Source organism: Mobula hypostoma, chromosome 5, assembly GCF_963921235.1.
Source record: "Mobula hypostoma chromosome 5, sMobHyp1.1, whole genome shotgun sequence".
In the NCBI taxonomy this organism is placed as follows: domain Eukaryota; kingdom Metazoa; phylum Chordata; class Chondrichthyes; order Myliobatiformes; family Myliobatidae; genus Mobula; species Mobula hypostoma.
In genome coordinates this window covers 188,619,856-188,639,126 of record NC_086101.1, presented here as the reverse complement: position 1 = coordinate 188,639,126, position 19,271 = coordinate 188,619,856, and the positions used below count along the sequence as shown (strand labels likewise).

The 19,271-nt window shown below is 42.7% G+C and overlaps 2 protein-coding genes across 13 annotated transcripts in view; one reads left to right on the top strand and one right to left on the bottom strand.

Annotated features, from left to right (window-relative positions):
- Positions 1-4,266, top strand: part of add1 (adducin 1 (alpha)) — a 159,818-nt gene extending 155,552 nt beyond the window's left edge. For 8 of the 9 annotated variants that reach the window (XM_063049543.1, XM_063049544.1, XM_063049541.1 and 5 more), the window contains one exon: positions 2,067-4,266. In XM_063049543.1, the coding sequence (XP_062905613.1) occupies positions 2,067-2,416 (350 nt within the window). In that variant the 3' untranslated portion in view covers positions 2,417-4,266. The remainder of the gene's footprint in view (positions 1-2,066) is intronic. The other variant, XM_063049549.1, reaches the window with a different exon arrangement.
- A 1,032-nt stretch (positions 4,267-5,298) lies between these two features.
- mfsd10 (major facilitator superfamily domain containing 10) overlaps positions 5,299-19,271 on the bottom strand; it is a 54,052-nt gene continuing 40,079 nt past the window's right edge. For all 4 annotated transcript variants that reach the window (XM_063049539.1, XM_063049540.1, XM_063049537.1 and 1 more), the window contains exons 9-13: positions 14,772-14,880; positions 13,886-13,976; positions 11,983-12,030; positions 8,274-8,363; positions 5,299-6,932 (exon numbers count right to left, since the gene is read on the bottom strand). In XM_063049539.1, coding sequence (XP_062905609.1) covers positions 6,829-6,932; positions 8,274-8,363; positions 11,983-12,030; positions 13,886-13,976; positions 14,772-14,880 — 442 coding nt within the window. In that variant the 3' untranslated portion in view covers positions 5,299-6,828. The remainder of the gene's footprint in view (positions 6,933-8,273; positions 8,364-11,982; positions 12,031-13,885; positions 13,977-14,771; positions 14,881-19,271) is intronic.

The window sequence follows — 19,271 nt, the reverse complement described above, 5'->3', positions numbered from 1 at the left end:
GGATGAGAATCCAGCATCTGCATATTTTCTCATGTTTGTTTTTTAAAGGGGATCTGTAGGGCAATTTTTTTTAATACAGTGGTAGGTGGGAAGCGATTAAACCAGAGGAAAAAGCAGGGTGGGTAAAAAATAAGTTCAATGTAGCATGAGCAGGCTGGAACAATGGGTTTGCCCAGCAGTTCTTGTGTATTTTGGGCAGAAGATAAAACCAGACAGTGCAAGGCTGGGAGACTGAGGGAAGAATGATAGGCAAAATTGGTCGGTTCTGATACCAGCAAAGAAAAAGTGAGCTGCCTGAAGTTGGGAAAACTAGAAATCAAGTCTGGAACGCTGCTATGTGCCCAGGCAGATATCGAGATGTTGTTCCACAGCAACACACAAAATGCTGGAGGAACTTAGCAAGTTAGGCAGCATCTGTGGAGAAGAATATAAACAATTGATGTTTTGGACCAAGACCCTTCATCAGGACTGGAAAGGAAGGGGGAAGAAGTCAGAATAAGGTGGTGGGAGGGGATAGAGTAGAAGTTGGCAGGTGATAGGTGAAAGCAAGTGAGGGGGAAGTTGGGTGGGTGGGGGAGGAGAGATGAAGTAAGTTGGGAAGTGGGAGAGGTAAAGGGCTGAAGAAAGAATCTGATGTGTGAGAGAACAGTGGAGGAGAACGGAAAGAAGGAGGGGCACCAGAGGAAAGTGAGGAGTAAAGAAGGGGTAAGAGGTGCCAGAATGGAAAAAGATGAAAAGAGGGTGGGGAGTAATCACTGGAAGTTACAGATATCGACATTCATGCTACCAAGTTGGAGGTTACCCAGGGGCCTTGCTTCTCTAAACTAAGTATGGTCTCACTGTGGTGGTAGAGGCGGCCATGGACCGATATGTTGGAATGAGAAGTCGAATTGAAGTGGGTGCCCACTGGAAAATCCTGCCTTTTGTGGCAGAGGAGCGAAGGTGCTTGGCGAAGTGATCCCCCAATCTAGTTATGAATGAGTGGAGTCTACTGTTCACAACTGGATATAGCAGGACCAGAGCTTCAATTTGATCTGTTGGCTGTGGAATCACTTCCCTCCCTCAAGGAAATTGTGGTCTGCTACCTATTCTGTATCTGATCAGCTGATTGATGTGGTATCATAGAAAATATACAAAAAAATAGTAAAAGTAACATAACAAAATAGATTCCTCATGGATAGAGGAACAAACTAACCCTGAAGTGTTTGACTTTATCAGTTATGTTTGTGGTCTAACCAAAGTCTTCAGCTATTGTGATTATTTTTTTCCTTGCTCAAGAATGGATTGTCGTTTTCTTAAAAAAAAGGTGAGTAACTGACCAGGTGCATTTTGATTCAGATCAAATTCATATTAGTTATGAGATGTACATTGAAGCATACAGTGAAATGTGTCGTCTGCATTAACGACCAACACACCTAAGGATGTGCTGATGTCAGCCCGCACACATTCCAGCACCAACATAGCATGCCCACAATGTTTGGTAGAACAAAACAAGCAGCAACAATTTTCACAGGAAGAGAAGACCCACATTGTATATCCTCTAATGCAAGTAGACAAAACTTGCACATTTCGAGGCCTTTGCACAGAAATCTTGCCCAAAAAAAAGAAGAGGCACTTGGGAAAGTTTGGTGAGGGGATTCCGGAGCTCAGTCTGGACAGATGGTACGATCGCCATCAGTGTTGGCCTGAACAAAATAGGAAACTGACCAGGGTTGTGGGGAGAAGTGTCTTAAACTCAAGATGAGAATTTTCAATTTGAGATGCTGATGGATTGGGAACCAATGTATGTCAAAGAGCATAGGGCTATGGGTGAATGGAACATCAAATGGGTTCAAACTTCAGAGCTTTAAGAAACTAGCTGGGAAAAAAATTGGAATAATTACTTAGCTTTAAAGATATGGAGTAAAGCTGGTTTCTGAAAGAAACAAAAGCTTCAATCTTTGGGAATTGACTATTTGATATCTTGATAAAAGAGAATAATGGAGCTTTGCAGCAGGGACACTGAGATTCTTTCACCAAAATTTATTCTCACTCACTTATTCTGACCTCTTCTATAAATTCTTCAGAATCGCAAATGGAACAGACACGCAAGGATGACAGTGCTGCAACTTTCCAACAGTCTCCACCTGAACTCGCCCCTGATGAGCCCTTGGAAACACCGACCGTCCAGACCCCTGCAAAAGAGGAGTCGGACAGCCCAAGCAAAGACCTGAGTAGGAAGCTTGAGGAGCTGACTACCACTGAGCAGCAGGAGGAGCCCTCCTCGCCCCCTCCTGAGCAGGTGCCTTCATCACCCGTTGAGGAGGTGGCTGACGCGGCCAGCGACGAGTCTCCCAGCAAGTCACCCTCAAAGAAGAAGAAAAAGTTCCGCACCCCTTCCTTCTTGAAAAAGAATAAGAAGAAAAGTGAATCCTAAAGAACCCCCCCCCCCACCCTTTTTTTTAAGCAGGAAAGGCATAATGCCCTTGATTCTAATTCATTTCTAGAATGTACAAGGTTGTATTGTCTAGTGTTATATTTTAAACAAAAACATCCATGTAACGGAATGCAATGAAATGTCTAGTATAGCTCAAATGATCTCGAAAGTAACAGGACATCTTTTGACACAAAACAGAGGTGCTAACCTTTTCAGTACAGTAGGTGCAAGCCTTCAAGTGTTTAATCTCAGCATGGTTTACCACTTCGAGATAGAGTTAGAACAATGAAACCAGAAGAAACCTTTATAATGAGATTATGTCGTAATGATGAATTAATTGCTTTGTTGTAATATGCAGCTGTTATAGTGGAGATATACATTTTAACATGTGTATGAGAGACATCCTGCGCATGACTCTTTAATACCAGCCAATTGTGATGCTGCACACCTTTTTAGCCAGCAATGTTTAAAGGAAGATTACTACATGTAGATGGCACAGATTATGAGTTGCTTACTTCAGAAAATGAGAAATGATCTGGGTTTTGCCGAATCATGAATACTGTTATTTTTTCCCCTTCTACACCCCTTAAGGAAACTTACTGCTATTGCCTGTTGCGAATAGTTTCCTTTGGGTGCTTTGACCAATGGTCCTGCCATGTAACCCTCTGCCACTTGTTCAAGAGCATAACGAAGTTATTGAGTCTGGTGACTCGTTTCCCAACATTTTGTCACTGCATCATTTGTCTGATACTCTTCTGTTTGTGAAATACTGCTTAGATTAAAGTGAAGGAAAAGTTGTGGTTCTATACAGGATGAAACAAGTTGCTTGTATTTATACAGTGCTTTATCACATTCATGAACCCTCCTTATTTTGCAGTTCAGTGATTGTACAGTCAAATGTGTCATTTAAAATATGTCTTGAGTAGAAATTCAAGAGCCCTTTCCAGTGGGCAGTGCTGTTTGGAACTTATCATCTCTTCTCATCCCATCTCCAGCATTCTTTGATGTACAACCCTCCACCACATCCTCATTCACAATGACTTGATCAGGAGGTGGAGCAAGTTTCTGCTGAACTCAGCCCCTCCCTTCTGCTCCCACAGCAGAATATTATGGTACCCCATGCTGACCAAAGTTCTTCTTTCACTGCCCCCCCCCAACCTGGATTCTAATTAACCAAGTCACCTTCGTAAATAGACAGATTCCTTTACATTGTTTATTTTAAACGGGATTGATGGAAATTCTACCAGTGCAACATAACACTGCACTAAAACTGATAGTTTACTTTGAACTTCGAACCCTTCTCATTACAGGCAGCATTGCTCGCCGCCCCTAGTGGAAATTCTTCCATTCCCGTAGGAGGTCTGGGTTGTTGTATGGTATTACATTTGCAACAAACTTGGAACAGTGATGAAACCATCGCTGTGCTGATGTACAGCTGCAGCATTCCCCACTCTCAGTAAGTCTGCAGGTGGGTTGAGGTGGGGCCGTGGTGGAAATGGCCGCAAAAGTATAATGCAGGAGTACAATTTGCGTACAGGTGTGTAATGAGGACTGCATGGCATCACTGGCTTTACGCTTGTATTTTACCCTTGTATAACTTCTGTACTCTAAACAATTTTAAGTTTTCTGTTAATTTGTTAGAATTGCCAGACTTAACAATGTCACCTATGTTTAGATTCTCATTTGTTAATTATCCTCTATTGATTTTTATCCTACGTTTTCAATTCTTTGTATGAAAACAAAGAATTCTAAGTAAAAAAATATTACTTATGAAAAGAATCATATCTAATTTTTTTTAAGTTTCATTGTAACATTTTTTTGAAGTTACTTAAATAAAATCCTTTCTTTAAACCCCACAAGTGTTCAGTTTATTCAAGGAGGCAGCACTACTCATTGCAGGCTGTCTATTTCTTCTCGTGTCATACAGACACTATCGGCTTTCCACTGCCACACCTTTGCTGCATTTAGAACATAGAACACTACAGCATAACATAGTACAGCCCACTGTGTATCTCACTCTAAAAATTTGCACTGAAACGTGGTGGCTGAAGGGGGAAGTAGTTCTGGCTTTAACTTTTATACTTTATTAAAGTGAGCAGCTATCTGTTGGAGGAATTCAATGGGTGGAATGGCATTAGTTGAGAGGAGGGTGGGGTAGAAGAAATTGTCTGTTTCTGATCAAATCCTTGCATCAGGACCTCAGCTCCTTTATTTTCCTTGGGGCATCACTGGTGTAGCAGTTAGTGCTACACTTTTGCAGTTCAGGACACGAGTTCAGTTCTGACCTGTTCTGTCAGGAGTCTGTATGTCCTCCCCATGGAATGCCTGTGTTTTCTCTGGGGGCTCCAGTTTCCTCCCACAGTCCAAAGATGTTCCAGTTAGTAGATTAATTGGTTAGTGCAAGTTGTCTTGCGATTGGGCAAGGGTTAAATCAGGTGTTGGGTTACATGGCTCGAAGGACCAGAAGTGCCTATTCTGTGCTGTATCTCTAAATAAATTAAGAGTTCAGTCTAAAATGGAAGTGTGAAATTAATAGAATGCAGTGATCTCTTCCATTTTTTGGAAATGTAGCAAGTGTGTAAGGTTGGAGATCAGGCAGGATAAACTGGCTCCTGACCTGTTTCATTCTGGATGTTTCCATAGCAATTTGCCAATCAGTACCATGTCAAATGCAATTTCCCAAGGCTCCTGAAGGTATCATACGAAAAGCGCTAGAGAAACTGGGCAGGTCCAACAGCATCTTTGGAGAGGAATAATGTAGTTTCAGGCCAAGACCCTACAGCAGGACCCTTTTCAGCTGTGATTAGTGAGCAGGAAGGACCAAAATTTGTATGGCTGAAGTAGGATAGTTCCTGAAGGTAATTGTCTTGTCCATAAAGTAAAATGGATGTTTATTTGAAATTCTGTACAAAACATTTGATTTCAGGATAGTTTATTAGAGTATCTTAATAAAGTTTTAAGTAAACATTTCATCAAATATGAACATGTTAATAGGAGGTCCCACTAGGTTAAAGTAAAATGACAAGACAAGTGACATATTTTCACCAGAAAACTACCTTCTTTTGTCTCCAGGGCTTTCTCCCAAAAAAAGCTGCTGGATAGGGCCTTGCCAGGTTAAGGCGAAGTTCCACACCCATGAGCTGTTTGTAACCTGAGCACTTCACAAGTCAGAACCATATGGCAAGAAAGGCAAGAATTTGTGAAATCCATCCTGCCGGTTTCCCAGACACTTGTTTGTGTGTGCCGGCTGTACATAAGTTGCAGATTCCCAAAGCATGAGAGAACCTGTACTCTGAAATTCAGCAGATTTATTGCATATGTGAAATCACTTGCCTTTTTTTTTGAATGGTATTGATTTCACTGCACACACACTTGAAAAGCAAAAATTTGCATTGACAGAGCAATTTTCAAGGTATTTCCACGGATATAAAATTGGGTCAAAAGAGGAGTGACTGTAGTACTGGCTAGAGATTGATAATGAAGGCAAAAAGAGTTCAAGCACACAGGCATCTGAAGGCACAGCTACCACTCAGTGATGGAAGTTGGTGGTGATTATGGTAGTGGGGGAAGGTGACACCTGGTTTTGCTGTCAAGGCTAGCACTTAGGATTCACCAGAATCACCTTTGAACAGAATTTAAAGATCTGAAGTTGTGTACTGGTCTCAGACTAAGAGCAGATTTCTTTCCCTGTAGTCTTTATGACAATCTAGTTGCTGGAGAATTGCCATTACTAGTGTTCCAAGAATGCAATTTCTCTACCTATCACAAGAGATTTGAACTTATCTCTAGTGTTAGGCTGAACTCATGTTCTAAAAAGTGATAAATAAGAGAAAAATCCTGCAAGTGTTTAATTTTCTAATTCCAAATTAGAACAGTTTTCCTTGTGACCATTACTTTACCTTCCTCGGACATTATACCAGTAGCTGGATGTTGAGTATATCTCATTCCAACTTAGGCAATGTTATAGCCAAAAGGGTCCAGGTGTAAGGAAACACTTAATGACCCACTGATTATTAACCACCCAAATCCAACAATTAACCTCCAGATGGGATAATGCAAGTTTCCACTGTGGCACTTTTCCACCTAAGGAGGGGACGTAGACCACCCACCCATGCACAACCAGACCATACACGTAGACCACATCCATAAATACATACATCCATAAATGCACCCAATAGGAAGGAGAAAGAAAGAGCCCCATAACAAGTTACTTTCCTGAAGTCCTCTGTACTCCACCTAATAAACACGACATTTCTACTTTAGGCAGTTTCCTGATCCTCATTTGCTGTGATATTCTCAGCTGGAGATGTTGAAGATCAACCACCAGAATTTGCTTTAAACACAGCCTGCGGTTGCTTGAAGGGAATCCGTCCTGTCCTCTCGACCTTTACATATCCATCCTCTGGTCCTCCTCACTCTGTTTTCTTTGCTTTGGGAACTGAAATAAGTGCGAGAGGGAGGAGGAAGCCAGCGGCTGCCATGGTGAAACACAGCTCGGCACCTCCCAGCCAGTAGACTGCAAGAGAAAAACAACATTCAATCCCTCCACCACCTCCCTTGTCCATTAGCTGCAGCACACAGGCAGGTATCAAACTTCTCAACCAGCTCCATCTAGAACAGTACAGGCCATTCAGCCCACCATGTTGTGCCAACCTTTTAACCTACTCTAAAATCATCCTACATGGACTTTGTCCCCAGTGGAGATGGCATAATTTTAAAGTGATTGGAGGAAAATATAAAGGGGATGTCAGAAGTAAGTTCTTTACACAGAAGGTACATGGAAAACCCTGCCAGGAGTGGTGATAATGGCAGATTTATTAAGGACATTTAAGAGACTCTTAGATTGGCACATAAATAAAGGAACAAAATGGTGGGCTGTGTAGGAGGGAAGAGTTAGATTAATCTTGGAGTAAGTTATAAGGTCAGCACAACATCATGGGCCAAGGAGCCTGTACTGTTCTATGTTCTACAAACTTTGTTCTGGGAGAAACTAGTCTTAAGGTCAAGTATAATAGTGATTGCAGTAGAAGAAAATTTCTTACTAAGTTAGTGTTTAAATTTTGGAATATACTGCCTTAAAGGTCAGTAAAAGATTAAATATTTAACTTTATGAAGAAAATTAGATAAATGCCCTTCTCCCTCCACACAAAGCAAAAATGGAAGAATATGAGGCAACAGTCTGTTTGAGGAACTCAGCCAGCTGTTAGGAAAAGAATCGTCCACTTTTCCTTCTGCAGATTGTTTGTTGCTCCAGATTCCAGCATAAGTAGTCTCTTATCCCTCCACATTGGAAATTAATGCACTCCTCCAAAGTTACATGGTGATACAGAGTACAAGAGAATTGCTAAATTTAATTGTTTCACTATTAGCAGTCATGCCTTCAACATCTAATTACTTTCATAAATCCCTCCACCCCTTTCATAAATCCAAGCTTTGAGTCCTGTCCCTTGTCAATCCATAGCAAATTTTGCTTTGCAATTTTTCTTTGTGAAGTGTATTGGGAACTACTTCAAGTTCATTGTCATTCAACCATACATATGTATACAGCTAAAGAAAACAACATTCCTCTGAGACCACGGTGAAAAGCACAGCACATACTGTATATCACATACAGCGCACAATATTTACAGATAAAATCTGTAGCTGTACAAGTTGACATAAAGTGCATACATGACATATAATTAAATGTAAAATTCAGATCTCTCCAAGTTCTTCAATTAAATGCAATTCTCACTACTGGAGCAGAGACTCCCATGTGCTAATGAAGAAATCATTGTCCTGCCATTAACTGAACATAATCAGGAAACTCACTCCTGAAACCCATGAAAGCAACAAATGAAGCTGAATAATTTCTCACCTGTAGCTGCCAAGGTTGGTCCCAAGGCTCGGGCTAGAGCCCCCAGACTACGAAGTATTCCCATTATTGTTCCTTTTTGATTGGCTGCACCTTTTAAAAAAAGATCCATTTAAAACAATTTTTTTTCACACCCTTCCCTAACTATTTTCTCCACTGCTAGCAAAGGATACTTATTTATTATAGGTCATGTGTTAAGGATGAAAGGTAAAATGTTCAAAGGGAGCATGAAGAGAAGCTTCTTCACTTAGAGGGTGGTGAGAGTGCAGAGCAAGTTGCCTGTGGACATAGAGGATGTGGGTTGGATTGCAACATTTAAGAGAAGTTTGCTTAAGTACATGAAGGGGAGGAGTATGGACAATGGGACTAGGCAGATTAACAGTTCAGCATGGACTAGATGGGCCGACGGGCCTATATCTTGTGCTCTATGACTAAGTCTTGACTCAATTTGTAACCCTCTTGAGCCAGAATCATAAGAGCTATGAGCAAAAATGTCCTTACAGCTTCATATTAATCCCATTGTTCAATATAACATCTGTTCCACAATCACATTCATTACTTCTATGACCTCATTTGATAAATGCTTGGATACTATTAAGGGTGACATGGTAGTGTAGCAGTTAGCATAACTCCATTACAGCGCCAGCAACCCTGGTTCAATTCCACCTCTGTATGTTCTCCCTATAACTGCATGGGTTTCTTCCAAGTGCTCACATTTCCTCCTACGTTCCAAAGATGTACGGGTTAGTAGGTTAACTGGTCAGATGTGTGTAACTGGGTGGCATGGGCTCGCTGGGCTGAAAGGGTCTGTACCATATTGTACAGGGCATCAATCATACCTTTAACATCTATTTGGCAATGTAATTTGCAGTCCCTTCAGACACAGCATTTCTAAAATTCACAATCATTGGAACAACTTTCTACCCAAGTGCCTGACCTGCTCCCTCACTCCTCAATTCTATGCCTGTCATTCTAAATTCTCCAGCCTGAACTGATAGATGAAGGTATCCTCGCTCTCTGCTGTGTCCTGCGCACACATCAACAACAACTGACGTCCTGATACAAGGTTTAGACCTTACATGTTGACAATTCCTTCCCCTGCCCCCTTCAGATGCTGCTGGGTTCTTCCAGCACATTGTTTGCAGCTAAGTTATCAATCACCTCTGGCAGCGCATTCCATGCACCCACCACTCTCTGTGTAAACGAACCTGCATCTTACATCTCCCCTATAAAACTATGCCTCCTCTTATTAGCCATTTCCACCCTGGGGAAAACGCACTGGCTGTCTACTCTAACTATGCTTCTTATCATCTTGTACACACAGTTCTATCAAGTCACCTCTCATCCTCTGTCGCTCCAAAGAGAAAAGCTCTAGCTCGTTCAACATTCCTCTTACAACATGCTCTTTAATCCAGGCAGCATCCTGGTATATCTCCTCCGCACCCTCCCTATAGCTTCCACGTCTTTATAAAGAGGTGTCCAAACACAATACTTTGTGGGCTAACCTGGGCTCTATAGAGCTGCAGCATTATCCAGTGGCTCTTGAACAGGTAGGTGAATTTTATCTATTCCTCTTATCATCCTGTACACAGTTTTACACAAACTATGGTCTCCGTGTTGTGTGTTCGGTTCCAACATTTAATAGAAGTTTGGATAAGTACATGGACAGTGGGGGGGGGGGGGAGTGGTATGGAGGGCTGTGATCTAGGTATGGGTCAATGGGATTAGGCAGAACAACAGTTTGGTATGGATGATGGGCTAAAGGGCCTATTTCTGTGCTATAGTGGCTCTATGACCCAATGCTCTTTAACTACTCCATCAGTGACTTCCCCTCCATTACAGGAGTGTGGATGTTAACGATTGCGGAGAGTTCGGTTTCCATTACTGCTGCTCAACATTCAGTGAGGATCTGGCAGATAACATTATCCAAGGCAATGACCACCCCCAATAAAAGCAAGACCCCTTAATGCCATCATTAAATTGCCACCATTGAACATCACAGAGTGACCAGTAACAGGAATCTTGCCCGTACTATCAGCTGTAAATACTCTTTAATTATTCATTTGTTGGGATACTTTTTTAAAAATTCAAAATTAAAACATTTCAAAACATTAATCTTTAAAAATTACAAAAAACTATGCAATGCCTTTTCATTCTTACACTCATAGTCAATGCTTTAAGTAGTGTACAATTATATTCCTTAAAATCAATAGGAACGTTGCCACTCATGTGGCCTCCTTTGTGGTGCACGACTACAATAATTGAGGAGCCTCCTCACCCAATCTGGCCCCTCCATCTTCAGTAGCAGAAGAACCCTGCACTGTGGTCCTTTCCCACTGAGCCCTTGCAGAGGATGAACCAAGCTCCAATGCATCCCTCAGCACATACTCCTGCAGCCTGGAATGGTACCATTCAGCACCATTCCTTCAAAGATATCTTGATGTGCCGGCAGACCAAAGGGAGTCCTTCACTGACTTGATGATCTGGCCCCAGCACTTGAAATTCATTTCCCTGTGTGTCCCTGGGAACAGCCTGTAGATCAAGGAGTGCTTTGTCACACAGCTGTTGGGGATGAACCATGAAACAGGCCCTTGCATCATTGGGATATTTAATACCCATCATCAAATAAGGTTAAGATGATGAAGATGAACTACTCTGAAGACACTGTACTGCATTGGAGGAAGATATTTACAGAACACAAGGTAACAATGCAACGATGAAAGGATACACTTCCAAATGGAGCATCATCATCAATTGCCATGTTGTATGACCATGATTGTTCCTGGCAAATTTTTCTACAGAAATAGTTTGCCACTGCCTTCTTCTGGGCAAGACGGGTGACCCCAGCCATTATCAATAGTCTTCAGAGATTGTCTGCCTGGCGTCAGTGATCACATAACCAGGACTTGTGATATGCCCCAGCTGCTCATACAACCATCCACCAGCTGCTTCCATGGCTTCACATGACCCTGACCGGGGGTAAACAGGTGCTACACTTTGCCCAAGGGTGACCTGCAAGCTAGCAGAGGGAAGGAGCGCTTTACACTCCCTTTGGTAGAGATGCATCTCCACCCCACCACCCACCAAATGGAGCAATGTTAGAGATAAAGAGATTAGCTTTATTTGTCACATGCACATCGAAACATAGAGATCGAATGGCAGAGCAGATTCGATGGGCCGAATGGCCTAGCCCTGCTCCTTTGTCTCGTTGTCTTACCATCCAAAACAGTCCAAATATGTGCCAAAGACAGCCCACAAGTTTTGCTGTGCTTCCAGCACCAACATCGTATATAAACTTACTAAACTACTAATCCATACGTCTTTGGAATGAGGGAGGAAACCAGAGCACCCAAAGGAAACACATGCAGTCATGGGGAGAAAGTGCAAACCCCTTACACAGTGATGGGAAATTGAACTCTGATCGCTGGCACTGCAGAGCATTATGTTTACCACTATGCTCCAGTGCCACCCAAAGTGGGAACCTGAAGGTGATACAAGTTTCTTAAGCACTTGCTGCCCTAGTCTTCGTATGAGGTAAAGGTAGGGGTTTGGGAATGGCTCTCAAAGCTACGTGGGTATTAAACTTTATGGTGTTCCAGGGAAATGAGTGTTGTCCCTTCTGAACCTCTCTGTTCCCATGTTGAAAGCAGTAGAGTAAAAGATGCTGGTGCTTTGAACAAGCCAAGAGCACCAAGACATTCCCAACACTTACCATATCCGGCTACCAGCGCAGATAGGCAGGGAACGACAACAGCAGCAGCTGGAGGGGAAGCAAAAATCAGACCATGGTTATAAACACAAGAGATTCTGCAGATGCTGGAAATTCAAAATTGTGAAGGAACTCAGCAGATCAGGCACCATCTATGGAGATAAACAGACAGTCAACCCTTTGGGCCAAGACCCTTCAAACATCAGTTGCATCACTATCTGGTGTGGAAGGGCCACTGTACAGGATAGGAAAAAGCGAAAGGGAATTGTAAACTCAACCAGATCCATCATGGGCATTAGCCTCCCCAGCACTGAGGTCATCTTCAAAAGGGAACACACTCCAAAAAGGTGACATCCATCACTAAGGATCCCCATCACCCAGGACATGCCCTCTTCTCATTCAGGAGCCTGAAGCCACACACTCAACATTTCAGGAACAGTTTCTCCCTTTGCCATCAGATTTCCGAATGGACAATGAACCTATGAATACTACCTCACTGTTTTTTACTCTCTTTTTGCTCTATTTGTAATATACATTTCTTATTGTAACTTCTACATTTTTTATTATTATGTATTACAAAATACTGTTGCTGCAAAACCACAAATTTCATGACAATATGCCAGTGACGTTAAACCTAATTCTAATCTCTCCACTGAAGCTTCCTTCCCCTGCAAGATGTCAAGGTTTAAGGATCAATTCAGAAAGAAAAATAATTGGCGTGGTTTGTGTTGAAATTCCTGAGTTTAGGCCCTTAGAACACAGAACAGTTCAGCCCAGGCACTTCAGCCCACAATGTTATGCTGACCCTTTAACCTACTCCAAGAGCAATCTACACAGCCCTCCCATTTTACTTTCACCCATGTGCCTGTCAAAGAGCCCCTTAAATGTTCCTAATGTATCGCATCTAACACCACCCTTAGCAGGGCATTCCATGCACTCACCACTCCCTGTTATCCCTCCCTATACTTTCTTCCAAATACCTTAAAGTTATGCCCTCTTGTGCCCCTACACCTCCTCCCTCACTACCATTCAGGGCCCCAAACAGGCCTTCCAGGAGAGATGACATTTCACCTATGAGTCTGCTGGGGTCATATACTGTGCCCACCGCTTCCGTATAGTCGTGAGAGCTGACGTAGACTGGGAGACGGCTTCGCCGAGCATCTACACTCCGTCCGCCAGAAAAAGCAGGATCTCCCAGTTGCCACCCATTTTAATTCCACTTCCTGTTCCCATTCTGATATGTCTGTCCATGGCTTCCTTTACTGTCGTGATGAGGCCACACTGAGACTGGAGGAGCAGTACCTAATATTCCGTCTGGGTAGCCTCCAACCTGATGGCACAAACATCGATTTCTCGAATTTCTGGTAATGCTGCACCCCCACCATTCCCCATCCCCCTTTCCCTCTCTCACCGTATTATAATGTTAAAGATGCTATGCTAAATTGATATACTATTATCAAAAGTACCAAGGTACGGTGAAAAACTTAGTTTTGCATCATCCATGCAGATCATTTCATTACAACAATGCATTGAGATAATACAAATGAAAAGAGTAACAATTCAGAATAAAGTGTTACAGAGAAAGTGCAGTTCAGGTAGACTATGAGGTGCAAGGCCATAACAAGGTATATTGTGAGGAGAGAAGTTCATCTTATTGTACCGAGGGGTCCATTTATTAGTCCTATGACTGTGGTATAGAAGCTGCCATTGAACCTGGTGGTACGTGCTTCCAGGCTTTTGTATCTTCTGCCCAATGGAAAGGGGGAGAAGAGATTATCTGGGGTGGGTGGGGTCTTTGATTATGCTGACTGCTTTACTGAGGCAGCGAGAAGAGAGGAGGCTGGTTTCCATGATGTGCTAAGCCTTGTAAGAGCAAGTTTGGTGAGTAACATCTGAGGTAGCCTACCACACGAGTAAAAGAGGAGTCCGATATACAGGAACATCACTGAACTGGTCCAGCCGATGATGAGGAAACCCGGGATCAGAAGAGATATCGCCTGTACGGGAAAGATACAGAGAGTAAAATAAGTTATTTTTGCTATTATGCTGTTGTTTTTGTCCCACCCAACGCTGTTTCCCACACGTAAAAGGAGTCTGATGTACAGAACCATTCCTGAACTGGTTAAGGAAGTGGATGAGAGAGACACACACACACACACAGACACCACTGGGGTCATCTTCAAAAGGTGATGCCCAGAAGGTGGTTTTCATCATTGAAGCCCTCACCATCCAGGACCATCTCTTCTCATTACTACCATTGCAGAGGAGGTACAGAGGCCTGAGGGCACACAATCAAAGTTTTAGGAAAAGCTTCTTCTCCTCTGTCATCGGGTTTACGGAGGGTCCTATCTACTCTATCCATGCCTCTCAAAACTTCATCAAATTCTATCACATCTCTTCCCAGCCTCCAACCCTCCACATACGACAACTTAAGTATGTCCAACTGCTCCTTATGCCTCGTACACATCAGGGTCACCATAGTTTTGGGTGCCACAGCAGCAAAGCCATTTGCGTGACACTATTACAGCTTAGACAGAGTTCGGAGTTCAATTCTGATGTCATATTGTAAAGTTTTTAAAGTTTACTGACAACGCCACAGTCATGGGCCCAATCAACAGTGATGACAAATCAGCATATAGGAGGGAGATTTAAAATCTGGCTGAGTGGTGCCACAACAAAAACCTCTGATTTGCCTTTGTGAGCTCAGTGTTTACTTTACTGGAAATGTTCCAGTTTCAGCACACTCGCTAGTGTGGTTAACGCTCTTCCCATAATGTTCCTTCATCACTTACCCCCTTCACCGCTTTGACCTCGTTTCCAGGTTTAATCCTCCGAGCATATCCTCCCTGGACTATTGCCATCGTAATTCCCACGAAGAAGAACATCTTCCCTTGTTGCATGCTGGAAGCAATAGCAATTAAAAACAAAAATCACACCAGTAGCCAGCTTTCATTCAAGAAGGCAGTCACAGAGTAGAAAGCATCCATCTCTGCTTTGTTCTGTGTTGGCTTTGGGATTGCCTGGATGTCAGTAGTATGACGGAAACATGGGGCATAATTTTGAGGTAATTGGAGGAAAGTACAGGGGATGTCAGAGGTAGTTTTTTTTAAACACACAGTGGTGTGCACTGCCAGGGATGGTGGTAGAGGCAGATACATTAGGGAAATTTAAGAAACTCTTACATAGCTAAATGGATGAAGAAGAACAACAGAGGGCTATGGAGGAGGGAATGATTAGATTGATCTTGGAGTAGGTTAAAAGGTCAGCACAACTTTGTGGGTCGAAGGGATTGTACTGTGCTGTGCTGTTCTGTGTGAAGCAATTTACATGGATTTAAAACATTGCCAGGATTCGAGGGACAGAGTTATTGGGAGAGGTTCGACCGGCTGGAACTTTTCTTTGGAAAATAGGAGACTCTAGGGCTGGGGATCCCAACCTGAGGTCTGTGGACCCATAAGTAATGGTGGGGGTCCATGGCATAAAAGAGGTTGGGAACCCCTGCTTCAGGGTAACCTATAGAGCTGAATAATTATTCAATGTGCAGAAGAAGACAAACTGTGCAAATAAACAATAGTGAGAAAATGAATTATAAAGAGCCCTTGAACGTGAGTTTGTAGGTCATAAAGTCAGTTCAGAGTTGTGGTGAGTGAAGTTATCTACACCGGTACAGAAGCTGCATATAGGAACACTGGTACAGGATTGTTGTAGGGTAATAATTGTTCCTGAACCTGGTGGTGTGGGACTGAAGGCTCCAGTACCTCCTGCCTGATGGTAGCAGTGTACGTGTGCTGGATGTCTTATTTTTATTTTTTAATGTAGAGATACAGCACAGTAACAGGCCCTTTGGCCTAACAAGGCCACTCTGCCCATTTGCACCCATTAACCTTCTAAACTTTGGAATGTGGGAGGAAACTGGAGCACCCACAGGAAACCCATGCAATACAAGTTTAAGTTGAGAGTGGAAAGAATTAAAAGGTTCAGTTGGGCAACAACTTTAAAAAAAAAACAGAGGGCGGTGGGTATATTGAATGAGCTGCCAGAGGAAGCGTTTGAGGTAGGTATCAAAACTCTATTTAAAAGACAGTTAGACAGGTACATAAAGAGGAAAGGTTTGGATATGGGCCAATTGTGGGTAAATGGGACTAGCTTGGATGGGCATCTTGGTTGGCATGGACCAGTTGCCCATAGCATGGGACTGATTCTGACTATAAACCAGCCGGTCAGATTGGAATTGGTTTACTACTGCCACATGTACCAAGCTACAGCGAAAGGCTGGTCTTCTGTACGTCCATACAGATCAGACCATCGCACAGCTTGTAGAGCTAGAACAAGGTAATGGAATAACAACGCAGAATGGAGTGTAACAGTAACAGAGAAAGTGCAGCGTGGGTAAATAAGGCACAAGCTCGTAACAAGGTAGATTGTGAGCTCAAGAAACCAACTTATCTGACTAGGAACCATTTAATAGTCTTGGAGTTGTCCTTGAGCCTGGTGTTATGTACTTTCAGGTTTCTGTATCTTCTGCCCAATAGGAGAAGGTACTGTTTGTCTGGGGTGGGTGTGGTCTTTAATTATAATGGGTGCTTTGATAGAGGGAGGCTGGTTCCTGGATTGTTACTCATCAGCCAGACCCCATGGGGACCTGCAGTCACCAAAGCATTCTCTGGGTAAGGACAACTGACTGGCTTCTTCAAGGGGCAACTAATCCCATGACAGTAGTTTTCAGAAATAAAAAGCTCACACTAACCAAATCTGGCCATAGAACAAAAGGATTGTCGTAAAAAATCCACACAGTCAGGGCAGGAGATTCTGTACTGCTTTCTACCCGGCACAACAGATCCACAAAGCCCCATTTTCTCAAGTGTCAATACACTTGCACTAAATGCAGCCTTGCCACTGGTGAATAAACCTTGAAATTATACAAACTACACGTGACTTAAAAAAATAAATTTCAAAAAGATCCAAAATTAAAACCATAAACTGCTCAGCAGGTCAGGCAGCATCCATAGGAGAAAAAGCAGTATTAATGTTTCAGCTCAAAGACTCTTCATCAGAACTGTTGTGTCCTCTGACCTGAAAAGTTAACTCTTCTTCTCTCCCCATAGATGCTGCCAGACCTACTGGCCACTTCCAACATTGCTTTGTTTTAATTCACGTTTCCAGTGTCACCAGTTTGTCCGAACAAGGAGTTATTGAAGGCACGCTGGGAGACCAGACAAAACTGATCCACCCAAACACAATTTTCGAACAGCCTTATACACCTCTTTGCATATGTGATTACACAGAAAAACTAATTAAGTTTTGATTGTTACATTTCTCTGATAACATTATACAGACTTAATTACAGTAAAACTAGGTTTTCATTACAGTCTAAAAAACTTAATTACACATAAAACTAACTTAGTTTTCCAGATTGTGAGACTAGGCAAAGAAGTGGCAGATGGAATACAGTGTGTAGGGAAGTGTATGGTCATGTACTTTGGAGAAGGAACAAGGGTGTAGACTGTTTTTCTAAACATGGATACAATTCAAAAATCAGAGGTGCAAAGGGACTCAGGAATCCTTGTGCAGTATTCCCTAAAAGTTAACTTGTAGGTTGAGTTGCTGGTAAGGAAAGCAAACACAGTATTTGCGTTCATTTTGAGAGGATTAAAATATAAAAGTAAGGGTGTAATACTGAGGCTTTATAAGACGTCGGTCAGACCACATTTGGAGTATTGTGAGCAGTTTTGGATCCCTTGACCAAGAAAGAATGTGTTGTCATTGGAGAGGGTCCAGAGGAGATTCACTACAATGATCCCAGGAATGAAAGGATTAACGTATGAGGAGTGTGTGATGGTTCTGGTCCCGTAGCGACTGCAGTTTAGAAGAATGAGGAGGGGATCTCATTGAGACCTACCAAATATTAAAGGCCTAGATAGAGTGGATATGCAAAGGATGTTCCCAATAGTGGGACAGTCTAGAACCAGAGGGCACAGCCTCAGAATGGAAGGAGGCACTGGTATTTCCTTACCAGGCTGAGATGCAGCTAATCGATAAACACTTCACTACACATCTATAGAAGTTTGTCAAAATTTTAGATGTCATGCCACCACTAGCAGAGGTACTTAATGAATACTTTACTTCAGTATTCACTATGGAAAAGGATCTTCGTGATTGTAGTGATGACTTGCAGCGGACTGAAAAGCTTGAGCATGTAGATATTAAAGAGGATGTGCTGGAGCTTTTGGAAAGCATCAAGTTGGATAAGTCGCCGGGACCGGATGAGATGTACCCCAGGCTACTGTGGGAGGTGTGGGAGGAGATTGCTGAGCCTCTGGCGATGATCTTTGCATCGTCAATGGGGATGGGAGAGGTTCCGGAGGATTGGAGGGTTGTGGATGTTGTTCCCTTGTTCAAGAAAGGGAGTAGAAATAGCCCAGGAAATTATAGAACAGTGAGTCTTACTTCAGTGGTTGGTAAGTTGATGGAGAAGATTCTGAGAGGCAGGATTTATGAACATTTGAAGATGTATAATATGATTAGGAATAGTCAGCATGGCTTTGTCAAGGGCAGGTCATGCCTTACGAGCCTGAATGAATTTTTTGAGGATGTGACTAAACACATTGATGAAGGAACAGCAGTAGATGTAGTGTATATGGATTTCAGCAAGGCATTTGATAAGGTACTCCATGTCAGGCTTATTGAGAAAGTAAGGAGGCTGATGACACAAAGGTTGGGGGTGTTGTGGATAGTGTGGAGGGCTGTCAGAGGTTATAGCGGGACATTGATAGGATACAAAACTGGGCAGAGAAGTGGCAGATGGAGTTCAATCCAAATAAGTGTGAAGTGGTTCATTTTGGAAGGTCAAATATGATGGCAGAATATAGTATTAATGGTAAGACTCTTGGCAGTGTGGAGGATCAGAGGGGTCTTGGGGTCCAAGTCCATACAACACTCAAGGCTGCTGCGCAGGTTGACTCTGTGGTTAAGAAGGTGTATGGTGTATTGGCCTTCATCAATCGTGGAATTGAATTTAGGAGCCAAGAGGTAATGTTGCATCTATATAGGACCCTGGTCAGACCCCATTTGGAGTACTGCGCTCAGTTCTGGTCGCCTCACTATAGGAAGGACATGGAAACTATAGAAAGGGTGCAGAGGAGACTTACAAGGATATTGCTTGGATTGGGGAACATGCCTTATGAGAATATGTTGAGTGAACTCGGCCTTTTCTTCTTGGAGCGATGGAGGATGACAGGTGACCTGATAGAGGTGTATAAGATGATGAGAGACGTTGATCGTGTGGATAGTCA